The following is a 19,927-nucleotide window of genomic DNA, read 5'->3' as shown; positions in this document are numbered from 1 at the left end:
ATGGGTTTTCAGCATATAATCATAACAGAGTGAACACCATCACTGTTCCAGCATTACAGAGTAACCCCCGTCACTTAACCAGCAACACAAAGTGGCCACCAACACCAGAGTGGTCCTATCACCGTAACACCACCGCAGAGCAGCCCCATCACATAGCAACACCACAGAGTGGCCCCATCACTGTACCAACACAATAGAGCACATAGAGCCATTCTTTTGCTGTCTGAACACCACAGAACAGCCCCATCATCGTACCAACACCACTACAGAATGGTCATCTATCACCATACCAGAGTCACAGAGCAACCCCATATCACCATACCAGGTCATAGAGCGTCCTCCATTACTGTACCAGCATCATAGAGCTCCCTCGATCATCCAAGCCAGCAACATAGCTCCCTCCACCACCAAGCCAACATCATGGAGTGGCTCCCCATCACTGTTCCAGCATCAAAGCACCCACAACATTACTGAACCAGTATTACAGTGCGACCCCCCCATTACTGTACCAGTGTCACATAATGGCCCCCTATCCCTGTACCAGCATCACAGAACAGCACCCCACCAATCCTCATACCAGTCTCAGTATGCACCCCCACCTTAACTGTACCAGCCCCTCCCATAGCATCGTACTAGGGGCACAGAGCAGCTCCCATTACTGTACAGTGTCAGAGTGGCCCCCTATCACTGTACCAGCATCACAGGAAGAACAGAGTTCAGCCCCTCTTCCTCATATCTGTGTTATAGGTGCGGCCACCATCACGTTACCAACATCACTGGCAGAACTGGGTCCAAGATAAAAAAGTTAAGACAACAGACACATCCAAGATAAAAAAGTTAAGACAACAGACACATTCACTAAAAGACAGAAGCATTATTTGGGGATGTATTTACAAAAATGGTTTATTCACACAGTATTAACCTTATTTTTATAAATCCTTTTTTTTTTCCTGGTTCTTAAAAATTTCTCCATCCAGCGCAGCTTTCATGTATGGGCAGTCCCAGTCACAAGGAGTGTGGCTTTTTATTCCGCTTCGTTATAAATAAAAATAAAAAGTCCCGTTTTCCTTTAGTGCCAAGAAACAGGTTCCACAGATGAACCAGATTCTGCAGGCGGAGGACCACTGCCAAACAAAACAGTGACATCTTGAATAAAAAAAACAACTTTGTCCTTTAATGTCAGCAACATTTGTGGACCCCAAAACTTTCGAGGCAGAGGCAGTCCTTTGAGCGAGAGTAACAGGCGGATTTAGTGTGATTGACAGCTCCCAGATGTGACCTCCTCAGTTTGTTTGCAATAGATGTTGCGCAGTGCCCAACGACCAACCGACAACCGATCTTATACCATATTGTTACTTTCCCCGGCTTTGTCTACAAGCTGAAAGGAAAAGAGACAAGATCAGGGGTAAAATTCATCCACAAGTATGTAAAATTCATAAAGACATTTTTGAAGCAAGAAATCCAAGCCAAAACTCAATGGGGTAAATATCGGGACCAAAACCACTTTGGCCAATGGGTGGTCCTAATGTCCTAGTGGAGAAATGGGGGATGAACTTATTTACATCTTCCCAGCAACAGCAAAACAACCAAGTTCATCATAAAAATTCTCATTGGAAGGGCAATGTCTCCAAATGTAGTTTATCAGAGTAAAGCTAAAGCAGTGAGATATCCAACCCATTCGGCCCATAAAGTCTTGGCCTGCTGTTCTTTATGCAGCCGATGTCAGAAATCTTTATTTGGATCTAGAGTGCATTTTCTTTCAAAAAGTAACAGATTTTAACAGATGTCTTAATGACTACTTAAAGTGGACCTGCAATCAGGAATATGGATTCATGTTAGGTGCAATATGCTCAGTAATGTGTCAGTGTAACACTTTCAGGTCTTTATTGCCTTTCACCGATTACAGCACTCCCCTGACAATGCCTTCACCTGCTTTTCTTGCCAGAAGGACAGCACCATTACTGCTCTGGGTCAATATCCATTTCCTGGGCTAAGGTTCTGGCTCAGAAATCACATTAATGAAAATCCTGGTGTCTGTGCAGTTCTTGGCGGTGTTCACTAATGTCTGACACAGATCGGCCCCCACTGCAGCCTCTCACCTTGTGACTTGCTAAAGTTTTACTGTTGCAGTCTCATCACTGGGTAAAGGGAGCCTCAGGAAACCTTCCTCCTGGTTGCAGCAAACTAATGACACCATCTCAGCTAGGTAAAAATCACTGAACAGGAGATGAAGGATGGCATTGTAATGATAAAAAGCGTGTTCCTAAAAATATAGACTGTTGCTGTATATTGTGATATTTCACGGATTTATGCATAAGTGTAAAGCTACTGACAGGTCCACTTTAAGCCCTTTATACTGAAGAGTCAAGCATAGGAGGATGCACCAAAATGCCCCTGCGGTTACCTCTATTATACAGGAAAGCTCACTTAGTTTACTTTTATCCCCATGTACACTTCAAGGATAAGTTCACTTTTGGAACATGTTACATGCTCCATCTGTTTTTAGGGTGGAATATGTAACATTTTTCAGCATCTGCAGCTCTCCCTCCACTCTCTTCCCCCCTGTAACAGCCCGTCAGGGATCTTCTCCCAACACCCGCTGTTAATATTTGAAAACAGCGTGGTCGTGCGCTACTCTACCTGCTTGACCATGTAATTTATTCACAGTTATCTGTAAATGAATGCCTACAAGTATTGCCAGCCATTGCGGCTGACAGCTTGTAGTTTTCAATGAGCGGAGAGGGTGCTGGTGAGCATTCTAGTAGTATATTGATCTTCCTGCTCTCAGATAACGGTCTGCCTGTACAGCTTTCCTGAGAGTCTGCAGGAACTGGACATTGCACCTGTGATCTGCTGAACCTAGGTGCAATGCTTTGTAGGCTCCTTAGAAAAGAAATAATAAATGCACTTTAACTGTAAAAAAAAAATAAAAAATAAAAAATAAAAAAAAATTTGCATTTATTCTTAGTTTTTTTTTTAAAAGTGAACATATCCTTTCACTGCTAAGGACGGAGTAATCCCACCCACCTATTGCCCTACTATCCAATGAGAGAACCATTACTGAGTGAAGAGGCACCCTAATTATGGAGTGGGATGGTGGAATGGATTTTATCCTAAACTGTTAGTGTCAGAGTGCTTTCATTCCGAGTGTTTATTAACATTCACCTGAAAATCTTTTGCCTTTTTAGGTTTTTAATATCTTGCGTCTATATTTCTGCTATTATATCACATATACTGATTGTATGTCCTCCAATTACTATCTGTATACCAGGATGTGTATTCTCAATTGACACAGGACAGGTGTGATAAGACCAGTGTCATTGAGAGTTTCATTGCCAAATGAACAGTAAAGCAAATACACTTGTGAATATAAAATACAAAAATAAAAGGATTAGAAAACAGGAACATGCATTGATGAGACTATTCACATTAGAATAATTAAAAATATAAATTATATATTGTTTAGGATTTTTCCGATGCTCTGTGAGCATCAGGAAGGATTTGATTTGGAGACAGAGAGAGAATCCCCCCAACACTTGCCCCACTCCATCCAGAACGGAGACACAGTGAGAATCCCTACATGTGCCCGACTCCACCCAGGTATCATTTAGCAGGTGTTCTAGTAGGATGAGGTCCTACATTAAATATGCATGAAACTCTCCACGGAGGCTGCTCACTAATTAACAGCTCTTCAATTTCCATGAGAAAACTGAGGGCTCTCCTCTGTCTGACCCCTCTCTGGAATTTACTTTTCTGAGACAGTCTGAAGAGCTGCCACAGATATTCTGAATAGTAATCTGACAATATCCCCCATAATAATCAGCCTGTCTTGATGCCACTGATTTCAGATATGTTCCAAGGCTTTGCACGGTCTTTGATTCTCTCTGGGAAGTGAAGGAGCTGATCACTGTAAATAGATTCTCCTGTAATTTGCTGGACATAAATTGAGCCCTTTCATGGAGAATGAAGAAAGAAAATTTAAGTATAGTAAATGCAGATCTCTGGAATGACAGAAACCCCTCCCATACATAAAGTGATGTAAGAAGGAAAAACAAAGACTGACCATTACTGTGGATTCTTCCCAGCCTATGTGGGCTTTGAATGTCAAAAAAACAAAACAAAAAAAATTTGTAAATGGCAGCTCTTCATTTGAATCTCATCACACAGTGTGGACAGTTTAGTTTTTGTGGTGTGCTATAGACATTTCTGAAAAGTGATCGTATGGGATACAATTATCTAACAGCAGCCAGAGACAGCACGGCAGACATTGTGGACATCTCAGAACAAGATAAAAGATCTGCAGCTCCCCTAGTAGTCATTAGAACAGATATACTGGTAGAATCAGTTAACAAAACTGTGTCAAAGGGAAATGTGGAAAAACTAAAACAGATGCAAACGCTACAGATTGCAGTAGATATCACTTTTATGTTTCCCCTTAACAGCAGCATTTTTTTTGGCTTCCAGAATCATCTATAATAATTTTCTGAAATACATAACCAGGAACCATTATTTTTGCTGCATACATCTATAAACTATTTACGTGCACCAACCTCCAGCTTCCAAATGCCAAATTACCATTCAGTCTTTGAGCTGCACACTTGTTTTTTTTTTCCTCGCTCACAGTGTACCATTTGCCACCAGACAAGCAAACAAATGTGCAAGTGAGGTTATTCAGACATAACTGTGACTCCATCCAAAATGGCTCTACCCTGTGTTCCGCCCACAATAAGTCCTAGTCATGATGTATGACCAACCCCACCGTATGGATAAAACAAATGAGTCACGTTGGGTGAAGTGAAGGATATGCCTGGGTGACCTAGCTTGTTCTTTTTTTTTGCTTGCCTGGTAGCCATAAAATGCATTGAAAATAAAAAAAGGAAAAAAAACAACAAAAAACAGCTGTATGCGACTTAAGCTTCACATGGTTTGAGGGGAGAAGGAAGATCCTGGTAACAACAGCCAGATGCTGTGCAGATTCTGCCTGGAGGTGTGCCATCTGTATTTTTTGTTGAAATATCACTCTGGGTGTTTTGCCCTCCAATTAAAGCAAGGCTAAACTTACCTTTCTTATTGCCGGCAAATTCTTTAACCACCACCCATTTCACTCCTTTCCAGACTTACTAGAGGTAGACAGATGGGAACTACCCAGACGGATCTATTTTCAGATCCAACACTTAAATGATGCAAGTACACATGAGCATCATACTAGGACCTTGACCGAATTTGAACGCCTCTGCTGCCCTGCCTTTCCTCAGACATGCTTCAACTTCAGGATCTATTCTATCCGGTTTCCTGATAGTCCCTCTGGTGGTGACACTACAAAGGAGGCCTGGAACAATGACTGAGTAGGATCTTACAGATGAGGATTGGTCCAATATAAATGTCAATCTCCTCAAAGGATCCATTAATGTCAATATTCAGGAAACAAATTACAAAACTACACAGCTGATGGTACCGTACACCAGAATGCCTCCACACTATTTTTCCTGACGTGTCCGATGTCTGTTGGTAATGTCAATCTGAGAAAGGGACACTTTAACACACCTGTCCTTAGATGTCACCTTTCTTGAACTCTATGATTCAACAAACACTAGACTTGGACCTACCCTTTGAACCAGCTACTTTCCTTTTGGACCATACAAACATGTACCCCTCTAAATATAAAAGATCCCTTACTATTCACTTGCTGACTGCTGCCAAAACACTCATCCCTAGACTCTGGAAATCGACTAAGACCAGGGCTCTATGACTAGTTTCATCACATTGATCAGATGGAGGGAGCTAGAGGAACTGGTACATACAAGTAACGAAACCATGTCCACGTTATTATCCACATGGACAAGGTGGTTTCTGTTTAAGGACTCAGACTTGTATAAACAGCACTACTCTTCCTGAATTATATACCTCAGGTCCCAACCATGAGTTCAACTTCTAATTTTCCCAAACAGCTGAGCAGCGGGCTGGCTTGTACTCCCTGGGAGCCCCCCCCTCCTATCTACCTCTCACATCCCACCCTTACTCTACATACCCCCCATACTTGGCCTTTATCCCCCCCCCCCATCACTCATACTCTCAATTGGACCTCCACTGGACATTTTCTCTTGTGAAATATGCCCTGACTCCTGCCTACTTCATTATGGGGGGGGTTGCAAACTTTCTGTTAACACACTTATGTTTATGTTCTGTTGTATATTGTTGTACACATGGCCCTCTTAATGCTACTATGCGACACCATGTATCCTCTGGTTGAGAACACGTGTTGGTACTGTACTCTACCACCTTTGCTGTATGTAACCATATCTGCCGAATGGTCTCTGATGTTTATCAAAAACCTTATGGAACAAAACAACTAAACAAAAAAAAATAATAATAAAAAAAAAATAAAAAAACATTCCTTCATGAGACATAAGTTTCCACATTAGTGCTAGGTCACAAGGTGGCATTACAACACACAGTATAACTCCAGAGATAACAGTGCTCCTGACATATAGAAAGAGGATAGACATCACAGTGTCCCTCATTGACTAGATAAGGGTTACTACAGCAACAATTCTGGTGAATTTCATGTCTAGCTTACCGAGCTTATTCCAGGTAAATTCAGGATGGATCCTAACACAGGGACTCTTCGAATGAAACCGACAACCACTGGGAAAAATCCCCTAATAGGAGGAAAAGAAATGATCAATCCAACCTGCTGCATCAAAACACACAATATCCCTTTTCTGATAGCCTTAAAGCAACAGGAGGAGCCCATTACCACCAAAACTGAGCAGATATGATGAACCCATCTGCTCTTCCATAATCCTCCATCTCCCTCCCCTCCCCCCTAATCAACATACTAATGCAATATTTTAAATACAGCCTTTCCATTTTCATGACATACCTACTTTTTTTTTTTTTCTTTTTTAGAGTCAGTGACATCACAGGGTCCCTGTACTTCTCTATGCAATTATGCAGATTATTGAAGATTATGCCTGTTGGCAAGGTGCTGTACACAGCTTCCTGAAAATATCACATTACCCTGCCTCAGTACTACTTTAAGCAGCTCTAAGTCTGGTTGCAAGCAGTGGGCTGGCTCTTGGGAGGAGTTATGCAAGTATCAGAACACGAAGAGTGGAAATGGGTCTGGAAGAGGAGTGTGCGTTCCAAGCTAAGCTGCATTTGCTGGAAGACAGCCCAAGTTAACACCCACATTTGATGCCACGTCTCCATGAAAAAAAAGAACTAAGATCCAATCAATGAAAGGGGCAGGTCAGGGACAGTGTGGCTAGGGAAGAAAAAAAAAAAAAACTTGATGATCCTCCAGCCAGGTAAGGAGTTGGCAGAGAAATCAGAGTAAAGCCTGGTACAAAATATCAGTTTTTCTTTTGTTCAACCCAGTGGGCTGAATAGCTCGGGAGGAGATCCTGTACTATCTGATGTTAGTACAGCGATCTCCCCATTGAGCTATTGTGTTCTGACCCACGCCCACCCAAACACGCCGGTCAGGGCTCGCAGCCATTGGCTGCCAGTGTCAATCGGATGCTGGTTTTCCCAGTAAGCCTGTTCCATCGGCTTCTGTTGGACATGCTGGCCTCTGTTGAACCGGCCGATACTCGGCCTGTGTGTACTAGGCTTAAGCAATTTCAGTGCAGGAGAGTTGCCAGTACAACAGAGCAAGACTGTAAGGAGGTCAGCTTTTACATTCAGTTGGGCTTTAAGGAATGCTTCTTCCACTGAAATAAATAGCCTACACTATATTTAGGGCGATATAGATCGCGGGTCGGCCGTTTGACCGTGGGGAGCTGAAAGGTGGATCGTGACCATGGCTCTGCCTCCGCCACTCATGTTCAGAGCAGAGAGTGGGAGGCATCATAGAGCTGGACTGAGGGGGCGGAAGCTGCCACAGTGATTGGTTTCTGGCAGTCCTTGCAACCAATCACCAGCTTGTTAACTCCGGCAGCCCCTGGTCACACATTCCACCCAGCACTATGCAGTCTTCTGATCTCTGCTCTGCTGTACACACGCTGGCAGGTAGGAGGTTCTTCCTACACAGCTCTGTGTGTATGTAGGGGGGGGGGGGGGGGGTTGGCAGAGAATGATGTGATGAGGACAGAAGAGAATGTTGTAGTGGGGACAGAGGACACTACAGTAGGGGGGATTGTGATGAGAAATGGATAAAGGACATTGCTTTGGGGGACGGGGAGGCAGAGGACACTGCTTTCAGGGGTAGATTGGCACAGGACACTTTGTGGGGGGCAGAAGGCACTGCTATGGGGGGGCAGACTACAATAGGTGATGTGAAGAGGGGCACTGGACACTACTGCCTGTGAGGGGAGGGGGGCAGAGCACACTACAGTGGGGGAAGATGATGTAATGGGGGCAGAGGACACTGGGCTGGGAGGGTATAGAACACTACATCTAAAACGTTTCATTGGGAGTTTTTATTTTATTTTTTAAGAGTGCTGCCTAGTACACCACCCTCCCCCGGAGAGCTTTGCTTTCCTCCATGTTGTCCAGCTAGATGTTAATCTCTGAAAGGTTGCCTATCCCCAAGTAGCTTATAACTAAAATTCTTGGCACAAGAAAAAAAGTCTTGAATTTGTGAAATCAGTCTACAATATAGATTTTGATGAACCTATTGTGGGATTATGGAGACCTTTTTGTTGGGAACACTAATGCCGCGTACACACGGCCGGACTTTGAGCCGGACTTTGAGGGACTAGGTCCGACAGAGTTCTGACAGAGTTCTGACAGAGTTCTGACAGAGTTCTGACAGAGTTCTGACAGAGTTCTGACAGAGTTCTGACAGAGTTCTGACAGAGTTCTGACAGAGTTCTGACAGAGTTCTGACAGAGTTCTGACAGAGTTCTGACAGAGTTCTGACAGAGTTCTGACAGAGTTCTGACAGAGTTCTGACAGAGTTCTGACAGAGTTCTGACAGAGTTCTGACAGAGTTCTGACAGAGTTCTGACAGAGTTCTGACAGAGTTCTGACGAACTTTCCGAATGAACGGACTTGGCCACACACAATCACACCAAAGTCCGACGGATTTGAACGTGATGACGTACGACCGGACTAGAATAAGGAAGTTCATAGCCAGTAGCCAATAGCTGCCCTCGCGTCGGTTTTTGTCCGTCGGACTAGCATACACACGAGCGGATTTCTCGATAGGAACTGGGTCCGGCGGAGTTCTGGCGGAAAAATTTGAAACATGTTCCATTTCTAAAGTCTGTCAGACTTTTGCAAATCAAAAGTCCGCTGCAGCCCACACACGATCGAATGGTCTGCCGGAATCATTCCTTCGGACTTTTGATGTTGAAAAGTCTGGTCGTGTGTACGCGGCATTAAACATGTTTAAGACTGAGAATGACCGCTTGAAATTTGGACATTTCCCAGGACCTACATCAGCAGCATGGACACAGTGGTTGGTCTCTGCTCACCCTCCTATAAGTGATATGGAAACAATGTCCTTTCAGCACCGCATCCCCTCCGTTACCTGAACAGCAGGAAGAAACCGTAGATCTCTAGAACCATCCCAATGAGTGGCCAACCAACGAGAACCACAAACACTCCGCCGAGAAAGAACGCTGTGGCTTTAACTTTGTGTTTCTGGAAGAAGAAGCGGAATGTTCTCTCCAATCCGATGACAAAGGCCAATCCAGCCACAAATAGGACCTAAAACAAGAGAAGAGGTCAAGACAGCTACTTAATAGGTCACAGCAGCAGATCCTCACTTTCAAAATCACAAAAATAGGGACAGACAAGGATAGTTTACTGTCTAGAAGCCATAGAGAAATGAAACAAAAAAAAAAAAAAAAACTTCAACCAGAAAAGGGCTGGCAACTCGGATGCTCTTGAATAAAAGTCCTTTATTTGGTTACATGGGTACACGGGGACAGGCTACGCTTTGATGAAGGCTTCTTAGCCGAAACGCGTCAGGGCATCTGAGTCACCAGCCCTTTTCTGATTCAAGTACTGAATTTTGGGGCCTGAACGTCTTGGCTAGAGAACTGGTCCACAGTTCATAGATCATTATATTGGCAGTGGAGCTGGGGTATCATTTTGCTTCTCTAAAAATAAACTTCACCAATAAAACAGAATAGCGGAATCCCAGAGACCCACGTTTAGAAAACATCCCCCGTTGTCCTGTGAGATCTGATTGGCAGCCACGGTAGAACCCTTTGTACTTTCCTATTGAATAAACCAGACAAGTTTTGTGTTCCTTTTATCACCGAATCTTACTAGATTATGGAGAATACATCAATTGGCTCTATGTGGGAAAGCGAGAAGTCCACAAGCCTTACATATTTGTCCTCCCCACACTAATGAATTATTTTTTTTGATTCGTCAGCAGGCTGATCGAAAAAAAACCCCCCAAAAAACAAACAAAAAAAAAAAACACAAGCAAGGTGGATAGAGCAATCCTCGCCACTAAAACATTGCATTCTGACTGTAGGGCTCCTCCATGGTAAGGAAACATTGATCAGCAGCTGCAGCCACTGATCGAAGAAAAGTTATCCAACATTCCCATTCGGTAGAAGTTCATCTAACAATCGAATTCTATCAAATGGGGACAGCCATACATTAATCAAAATTTGGCTGATCCCTGGCCTTACAATCAGAGTTTTGATCCATCGATTGTGAGCTTTAGGCTGGCCGCTCACATTCCTTTTGTTTCATTCAGCCAGCAGGCTGCACAAAATAAAACTAACAGATTCACGCTTCCACACAAATGAGATGGATGGGCGAGCACCCCACCCTAAGTTGGTTGGTTTTGACAGCGATGGGTGCTTGTTTCAGAAGATCAAGTTCCAACTTATGGTGGGGGGCTCCTCCATCCATCTCGTTTGTGTGGAAGGATGAATCTGTTGACCAACATCTGCAGCAGAGAGAAAAGTTTTCCAATACTCTCCTTCCACAGAAGCTGAACAATCGACTTCTGTCGAGCATGGATGGCCACACACTGATCAGAAACTCGCTGGTCTTCGCTGAACCAGCTGCATTTCAATTAGTGTAGAGTGAGCAGTGCCATTATTTCTAGTCACATGCTCTGCTGTATGTGTGCTACAATTCCCATAGAACTGAATGTGCCTGCACAAAGATGTGTAATCCATCTCGGGGGTGAGCAGGAAGGGGTGACTATGTTAGCATGGAGAATGAAGAAGGTTTAAGAATAGCAGAAAAAAGCTAGCATTTGAGAGATGAACCAATGGAAGAGACAGATACAGTCTACCTATATTTAGACATATTGCATTTAAATTATGAACAAAATGTGACATTAGTAACACTTTAGGGTTAAAGCAATTTTTTATTTTTTTTTGATACCAAACATGTTATACTTACCTGCTCTGTGCAGTGGTTTTGCACAGAGCAGCCCGATCCTCCTCTTCTTGGGTTAAATAATAGCGCCGCTTTACCACTAACGCCAGGGGCGGCTTGGTGTAAAAGGGGTCTCAATGTCAAAGTGACAGATTAATATTTAATGAGGAAATGCATTTTCTGGAACATCTGTTTTCAGGTCTGGCACAGGGCTGTTCTAACAGATAGATTATATGGATTATATCTTGGGATTACTGCATCTGACATTGGCAAGATATCAGCTCTATCCCAAAAATTCTCCACACTGCCACACTTACGTTTCCAATGGCAAGCAGAGCCTTGTCAAAAAACAGCAGCATGCCGAAGAACAGAAAGAAAACGCCAAAGCCAGTCAGGCCCATTCCGATCTCTGTAAAGATCACAACACACAATCAACAATACAGGAAGAGTGACATTGTATCCTCATACATTTTAAATAAACTACACAGCAAGAGCAACATTGTACCCACATAACTAATACACTGGGGTTTATTTACTAAAACTGGAGCAATCAGAATCTGGTGCAGCTGTGCATGGTAGCCAATCAGCTTCTAACTTCAGCTTGTTCAATAAAACCTAGAAGCTGACTGGTTCGTATGTACAGCTGCATCAGATTTTGCACTCTCCAGTTTTAGTAAATCCCCCCTCAGTATACAAACTACACAGGGAGAGTGACATATTATCCACACTGCTAACACATTGAACACAAACTATACTGGAAGTGTGAGATACTGATGTTACTCATAGTAACCAATCGGCTTCTAGCTTTCATTTTTTCTACACAGCTTGGAAAATGAAAATTTAAAGGCTGACTGGCTGCGTTCCAGTTGAGACAAGATATGTCTCCGACACTTGTATTTATTAAATCGATGACAAGACGCACTTTTTTTTAATAATAAATATGGTATACTTATCTGCGCAACAGTACTACACAGAGAGGCCCCAATCTCTCTCTTCTGGGATCCCCCCCGCTGGCGCTCTTGGCTCCTCATCAAGCCACTTGCTATGGGAGTATACATGTGGGCTCCCGCCTCCATAGACCAACACATCATGGCTTGGCATCACCCCCCTGCTCCCTCCTCACGGGATTTGGTTGACAGCAGCAAGGGCCAATGGCTCCCACTGCTGCTTTTGTGTCCCCTGAGGTGAGAAACAGACTAGTGCTGTTTCAGATGGGCACAGCTCTGGATCAAGATAGGTCTCAAGTAAATATATAGGAGGGAGGTGGTGGTGGGGTATTTTGGGGGGCGGGGCATACTACTACTGGGACAATTTTATGTACCTTAATGCAGGGAATGAGCTGCCATTAGAACCACTTTAAATTCCCCCCATGGTAGCCACATCATCAATACTCTGGACTTGGTTTTCTGGAAAACACTCTTCCTCGGGCACATCCTCTCTAATTAAAAAATTCTAGACTTGTCCAGTAAGAGATGTCTAGATCATTCACTTTGATGAAGGGGATCCCTCTAATAAAGAACTTTCCACACCTTGTTTAGTGCTTTCCTACCAACACAGATCTCAGATATAGGCTGACTCTATGGCCATTTCCCCCGGCAGAACTGCCAAAAAGGAAAAGGTGAAGGGTCATCTAGCAGGGAAACCAAGAACAGCAACTACTAATACAAAAAGAGATCCGGCACCCCATACTTTCATTTTTTTTTTTAAACATTTATATCCTGACAGGGATTCCATTCTTCCACCAATTTAAAGCTAAGAAAACATTTGTCTACACACTTTAATACTTATTGTGGAATTGCACAGATTGAGTGTGTGAATAAATGGTCTGATCTGTCATTATAAAAAGGTATCCAGATATTTAGGGTAAGCAGTGTGTATGAGGAGTGGGAAGGAGTGTGTGACGTAAAGACAGTGGACACGGGGCACACAGTTCATATAATAAAGGATTTTATAGGAAGACCGATAGAAAAACACTTCTGGGTGGAGTGGCTCTAGAAATAAAGACAAGCCCTTTTCCCACGTGGGAAGACAGAGGGAAAAGTCCATGACACATGAGAGAACTGGCACAGTTGTGATCTGTGCTGTGTAGAAAACACCACCAATGCTGCACAGCTGTCCTGCAGCCTCTATTTTCCCACAATGACACTGCAGGAAGTTTAAGTCTTCTATATACAGAGCACACCAGCTCTCTAGTGGAGGACTACATGTACCAGCAAGACAGCTGCCAAGACACATACAGAGCTTGTGACAAGTGTAATATGTGGATTACAAATACACATTTATCTCAATGTCCCCCTCTGTGTTATTTTTCATGATGTACAATCAGTGGGGTGCATCCTCCTGTGTGCTATGAGTGGACAGATGGCCAGTGATATGTCTATATCACATATATCTCCAGATGCCGATTACGGGGGTCATGCACTCTGTGTCCATGTCACATCAAATATATATCCTGGGGTTTTATCCCCTCCTTTGCATGTGAAATATTGGGGGTGATGTGCTGTCATTGAGAATATATATTTTTCTTTTATCTATTACTGGGTGTGACCTCCTCTGTATGTGAAATGGGGAGGGGGGGGGGGGGGGGGTGTCGATGAGCTGTGTATATATATATATAAAAATCACACACATAGCGGGTAAAAAAAAAAAACACGTATTGAACGCGTCACCATTTTTCTAGATAAATATATTTCTAAAGGTGCAATGGACATGAAATTGTCACATTGGTTACAACCCATACAAAGAAACCAAAAAACAAATAAGTTCAGAAATTAAGTTACGTGTAATAAAATAGAATGACACAGGTAAAAAGTATTGAACACGCTAACTGAAATGTATTTAATATTAAAATCCTTTGTTGGTAATGACAGCTTCAAGATGCCTCTGTATGGAGAAACTAGTTGCATGCATTGCTCAGGTGTGATTTTAGCCCATTCTTCCATACAGTCTTCAAATATTGAAGGTTCTGTGGGCCTCTCCTCTTTGAGCTCCGAGCTTTAGTTCTTTCCATAGGTTATTGGATTCAACTAATCAGGTGATTGGCTAGGCCATTCTAGCAGCTTTGTTTTCTTGGATTTGTGTTTGGGATCACTGTTTTGCTGAAATGTCCACCCTCATTTCATCATTCTGGTAGATGGCAGAAGATTTTAATCAAGAATGTCTTGGTACATTTTATTCCTTCAAAGACAAAATTTGCCAGTACTGTATGCTGAAAAAAGCCCCACACGTCACTGCGGGTATGATGTTTTTAGGGTTATCTGCAGTGCCATTCGACCTCAAAACATGGTGTGTATTATGGCATCCAAAGAGTTTCATTTTGGTCTCATCTGACCAGACTATATTCTCCCAGTATTTCACAGGCTTGTCTAAATGTTGTGCAGCAAAATTTAAATGAGCATCAACATATTCTTTCTTCAGCAATGGAGTCTTGCGTGGTGAGGGTGCATATAGGCCATGGCGGTTGAGTGCATTACTTATTGTTTCCTTTAATTCCAGGTCCTTGTGAAGCTCTCCACAAGTGATCCTTGGCTCTTGGACAACTTTTCTGATGATTCTTTTCACTCCTCTGTCAGAAATCTTGTGAGGAACACCTGGTCGTGGCTGGTTTAGGGTGAAATTATGTTCCTTCCATTTACAGATTATGGCCCCAACAGTGCTCACTGGAACTAATGCATTGCAGCAATAAGGTTGCGAAGATCTTGTGAGAGCTCTTTGCTTTTACCCATCATGAGATGTTTCTTGTGTGACACCTTGGTAATGAGACGCCTTTTTATAGGCCATCAGTTGAGACTGAACCAGCTGATATTAATTTTGCACTCAAATGGGACAGGATTGCCTTCTAAATTACTGATAGATTTCAGCTGGCATCTTGGATTTTCATGCCCGTTTGCCCCTCCCTTTTCATGTGTTCAATACATTTTCCAGATTTACCTAGAAAAAGGGCGACGTGTTCAATACTTATTTTACCTGCTGTTTATTGGGGTGCTCCTCCATATATGAGCTATGGGGTTATGAGCAGTCAGTGACACACATTACACTGGGGTGTCATACTCCTCTGTACATGAGATGAGGGGGTGATGAGCTGTCAGTGATATATATTGGGGTGCCCCTCTCTGTATATAAGATGAGGGAGTGATGAGCTGCCAGTGGTATATATTGGGGTGCCCCTCTCTGTATATAAGATGAGGGGGTGAGGAGCTGTCAGTGATATATATATTGGGGTGCCCCTCTCCTCTGTATATGAGATGAGGGGGTGATGAGCGGTCAGTGATATATATAGATAGATATTGGGGTGCCCCCCTCCCCTGTATGATATAAGTGTGATGTTGGGGTTAGTCATACATTCTATATACAATTCCCTCAGAGCCTCCTCTGTGATATATGACATAGAGGGTGACAGGCTGTCAGGTATACATTGTATATGAATGGCAGGGTATCTTTCAGCCCCTGTCTGTGTGATATTCGGTGACATACAATATGTATCCCCCCGGGTGTTGTCTCTTACTCTGGGTGTCGGTGAGGGAGATCATGTTTGCGGTTGTCCGGGCGGCGGCGGTGGGCGTGCCTTCCTCTCCTCTCCGCACTCTCTCTCGGTCTCCGGTTGAAAGCGGAGGCCACGTCTTCCGGAAACACGCAGCGCGGCGCCGCTCCTCAAACCAATCAACGCGCGACTCGTTCCCTAGCCAATCAATGTCTAGCTCGCCCCTGCCATCTCTAGGGCCAATGAAAGAGCAAAGCGGTGCCGGCTGGACCACCAATCGGGATGCGGCGCGGAGATGACCCAAGGAGAAGGCGCGTGTTGTGATTGGCTGGAGAAGCCCGGATGCTGAGGAGAGGTGAGCAAGTTGTGATGTGGGAGAGGGAGGGATGTGTGTGTGTTGTGCTTGACCACCGGGTACTTCTACTAGGGTCATGGAGGAGAGTCTGACTGTATGGCAGGGGTGACACAACCTCCTCTCTTTATACTGTTATAATGAGGACCTGTCACCACTGAGCTGGGCAGTCCTAGGAAGTGACGGTCCTCTGATGGGGTCTCAGGATGCCCCCCCCCCCCCCTTTTCTTCAGCTGCTCTTCCAATGTCTTCAGTCTGGAGTTTGCAGCTCATAGAGGAAGGAGGGAGCAGTCTGACTCACATGAGTGTAGGCCAGTACAGTACACCACAATGCCATTTACAGCCTTGTGACAGACCCGGCCCCTCCCCCATTCTTCCCTTATACAGATCTGTATCCTACAAGCTCTATATGGGCACAGAGCACCCTCCTTGATTGGCCTGTAAACCATTCTGTGCCCATCCCCCCTTCACACTATAATATGGCAGTAGCAATCATCCCAACCTGAAAAAATTAATTTCAGGGAGGTGACACTTTGCGCCGCCGCCGACCACCCCCCCTCCCCCCCATCAAATGCAGCCTTACCAGTGGCCATGAAATACAGCCTAATCGGTGCCAATTAAATGGATCCTGCTCACACAGAGCTCAATTACAGATTCGAATATCCCGGCGCCACTGTAACAAAGTCCCGCCTCCTATGAATCATTGGATCAGTCTTCCATCTATCTAAGAGGCAGGACTTTGTTACAGTCCTCCACCTCGCACAGACTGGCATTCCCTGGCGAGGACGTCATCACATCCACCTGCAATGCCGGGACAAGGTCATCCAGTGCCCAGGGCGAAGATGATAACCTGTGCCCCCCCCCCACCAGGTGGAGTAGGGGGTGGGATATAGCTTGTGGCAACACATCTCATCAAAACACATGTATCATTTAATAAGAGTGGACATTCTATCCCGCAGTAATATATTGGGGTCAGTGTAAGGGAAAATGCCTGCGTGTTGGTGTTTTCACTGGAAGGAAAAGATGCCCTGGCGTCTGTGGTATAAGTCTATAGGCGAGTATACACATTCTTATTGTTCAGCCGGCGGGCGGAAGAAAAAAAAATGAACAGGTTCTTCCCATCCACACAAGTGAGGTGGATAGAGGAATCCTCCCCACTGTGTCATTTTATTCTGACAGTAAGGACACCCTGCTGTTAGAATACACAGATCAGTGGCTGCAGCCATTGATCAAATGAAAGTTTTCTAGAATGACCATTCGACAGAAGTCAATATACAAATCAATTTATGTCTAGCAGGAAGGGGGAGAGTCACACACAGATTGAAATTGGGGGTGGTAGGTATTTCCATGGAGGGGCCTTTTGACAGCAATTTCAGAGTCAGATCCTCTCAGGCAGGTTTCGATCATCTTGCAGTAACCCTTACAACTAATTGGCAGCTTTCCAATTAAGTGATGCCACCATCTTTCCTATGCTCTTCGTCCTCAAGGGGGGTTGCAGGCAGAAGAAGCTACCACCATTATTGTGATGTATACGTTTCCCTCCTTGTCCCTGGGGGAAATGTCAATCCACAGTCTATGGACTGTGGGTTGATTGAGGGGAGGAAAATACATGCCCTGGGGCTCATTGTAAATTGTCCGGAGCCTGCAAACCCCTTGCATTGACATCATCCAATACCAATATGGTAGATCCTGGTAGAGGACCTCAGCTGTCCATTGGACCTTTACACTAAATTATAAAAATATTGCATTCATGTGACCACTATCACTGGACTCTGGCTGTGGTCACATCCTTTTCACACTCCAGGCTAGTCTCTGCATATATCCATATACAGGGACAATGTATGGCCTACTCCAATCTTCTTCCATGGAATATACAGTAAGGCTGGATGGGAGGCTTCATTGCTATGTTAAAAAGGAAATCATATCCCGCTTTTGACATTTTGGTCTTCTCTGCTTACAGTGACACAATGACAGAAGAGAACATGGCATCTAATGATCTGTCAGGTACGTGGTCTGCTAATTATTGGGCCAGAGCTGGACAAATATCCAAAACCTGATCACTGATCCACCTGAAAAAATGGCAGCTGACTCCATGATTGTTATGTTTTATATTAATATCAGTGACTGAGACAGGACCAAATTGTTCCAGGTTTCTGTAAGCCCTTGTACACACGGTCGGACATTCTGACAACCAAATCCGTTGGATTTTGTCCGACGGATTTTGTCTGAAACTGTTGCATACACACGGTCGGACAAAGTTGTTGGAAAATCCGATTGTACATAACGTGATGACGTTATTTCGTTACGACGGGACTACGTTCAGACTAGTAGCCAATAGCTTTGGTCTAGGAATTTGATCTGAGCATGCGTGGCACTTTGACCGTCGGAGTAGGCTACACAGGATCGGAGTATGTCCGATCGGAGCATTTTGTCGGAAAATTTTACGGACAAGTTGGAAAACTTGGTCCGTCGGATACTCCGACGGAAACAGTCCAATGGAGAACACACACAGTTGGATTATACAACAAAACGGTCCGATAGGACACATGCCATCGGAATCTCTGACCGTGTGTACAAGGGCTAAGAATATGTCCATCCTAGAAGACTCCATGAAATGGACTGAAGATAAATTGAAATGGTTATAGGAAGGAGCACAGCACTTTGGCAGTCAGATTATGTCAGGGGAGTAGAGTCCTCCAGCAATCAAAAGAATTTTAGGAGAGTAGAGTTTGTTAGAGGAAGAAGCAGAGTCCTCCAGCCATGCAGAGTATTTCAGGAGAGGAGAGCAGTGTTTCTCAACCTTTTTTAAGTCAAGGCATCCTTTAAAATTTTGCACCCCATTCTAAAATATAAAAAGGAGAGGAGAGTTAGCTAGATGAAAGAGCATTGAAGAGAAGTGTACATTATCATTATTAATACAGTAACATGCATTGATAATAGTGCTAAATTGTTAGCTGTTTACAGCTGGAATGTGCTGAATGGTTTTCCTGTTTCATGGTCAGTGTATATATTTGTTGACATCCTAAATAATGATAGAGGTGCCTCCTCAGAGGATGGTTCTCTCTCTCAGTGTATCTCTCTCTTTGATGTTGCAGCACTGATGGATGAGTTGGAGGAAGTCGGCACAGAATTGCAGGCCATCGAGATGCAGATTCAGGAGCTGGTGGATAGGCAGCAGGAACTAATGCAGAGGAAGAAAAGTCTGAAGAAGAAGATCCAGACACTATCAGAGGATGCTGAGGCCGGGACCAGCACTCAGTCTACAGACAATTGGAACAAAGAAGGTGAATTCCACCATCATGCTCCATTCAGATTTTGCCTTTAATTTAAAGCGAAATTGTAGTTTTTTTTTTCTTTTGGTTTTGTTTTTTGTGAGCTTTATTGTAATTTTTATCTAATTTGGTTTTATACAAAGGAGCATGGAGGAGCTCATGTCCATAATGGGTATGGTATTAACACAGCCCCAAATAATCAACCTTCAACAATAGCTCAAGTGATATGGTCCAGAAATATTTAGACAGAAAAAAAGGTGGATAAAGCACCTGGACCAGATGGCATCCACCCACGGAACCTTTAAAGAATTGAGCTCTGTCATTTCAAAGTCATTGTTTATAATTTTTAGGGACTCTTTAATGACTGGAATGGTACCACTGAATTGGTGTAGGGCCAATATAGTGCCTATATTTAAAAAGGGTTCAAAGTCTTTACCAAGTAACTATAGACCTGTTAGTTTAACTTCTATAGTTGGGAAGATACTAGAGAGTTTAACCACTTGACAACTGGGCACTTAAACA

The 19,927-nt window shown here is 43.8% G+C and overlaps 2 protein-coding genes across 3 annotated transcripts in view; one reads left to right on the top strand and one right to left on the bottom strand.

Moving 5' to 3' along the window:
• Positions 1-885: 885 nt before the first annotated feature.
• Positions 886-15,972, bottom strand: GOLT1B (golgi transport 1B). Of its 2 annotated transcripts, XM_077468685.1 has the most exons (6): positions 15,806-15,972; positions 11,619-11,710; positions 9,479-9,657; positions 6,578-6,659; positions 4,064-4,095; positions 886-1,378 (listed from the first exon to the last, which is right to left on the bottom strand). In XM_077468685.1, the coding sequence occupies exons 1-5, from the start codon at positions 15,828-15,830 to the stop codon at positions 4,087-4,089; spliced, it is 387 nt and encodes a 128-aa protein (XP_077324811.1). In that variant the 5' UTR covers positions 15,831-15,972; the 3' UTR covers positions 886-1,378; positions 4,064-4,086. The 2 variants fall into 2 exon arrangements, with proteins under 2 accessions (XP_077324811.1, XP_077324810.1); XM_077468684.1 differs by lacking the exon at positions 4,064-4,095 and having other exon boundaries at positions 15,806-15,971.
• Positions 15,973-16,004: 32 nt separating this feature from the next.
• The window catches only part of RECQL (RecQ like helicase), a 31,976-nt gene continuing 28,053 nt past the window's right edge, over positions 16,005-19,927 (top strand). Inside the window, exons 1-3 of the mRNA XM_077468682.1 lie at positions 16,005-16,136; positions 18,094-18,137; positions 19,229-19,417. Coding sequence (XP_077324808.1) covers positions 18,101-18,137; positions 19,229-19,417 — 226 coding nt within the window. The 5' untranslated portion in view covers positions 16,005-16,136; positions 18,094-18,100. The remainder of the gene's footprint in view (positions 16,137-18,093; positions 18,138-19,228; positions 19,418-19,927) is intronic.

This window comes from Lithobates pipiens, unplaced genomic scaffold (genome assembly GCF_037356315.1).
Source record: "Lithobates pipiens isolate NorthernLeopardFrog02 unplaced genomic scaffold, aLitPip1_a1.2 Scaffold_8, whole genome shotgun sequence".
Lineage (NCBI taxonomy): Eukaryota > Metazoa > Chordata > Amphibia > Anura > Ranidae > Lithobates > Lithobates pipiens.
The sequence above is the reverse complement of the archived record's forward strand: the minus strand, read 5'-3'. Positions and strand labels throughout refer to the sequence as shown.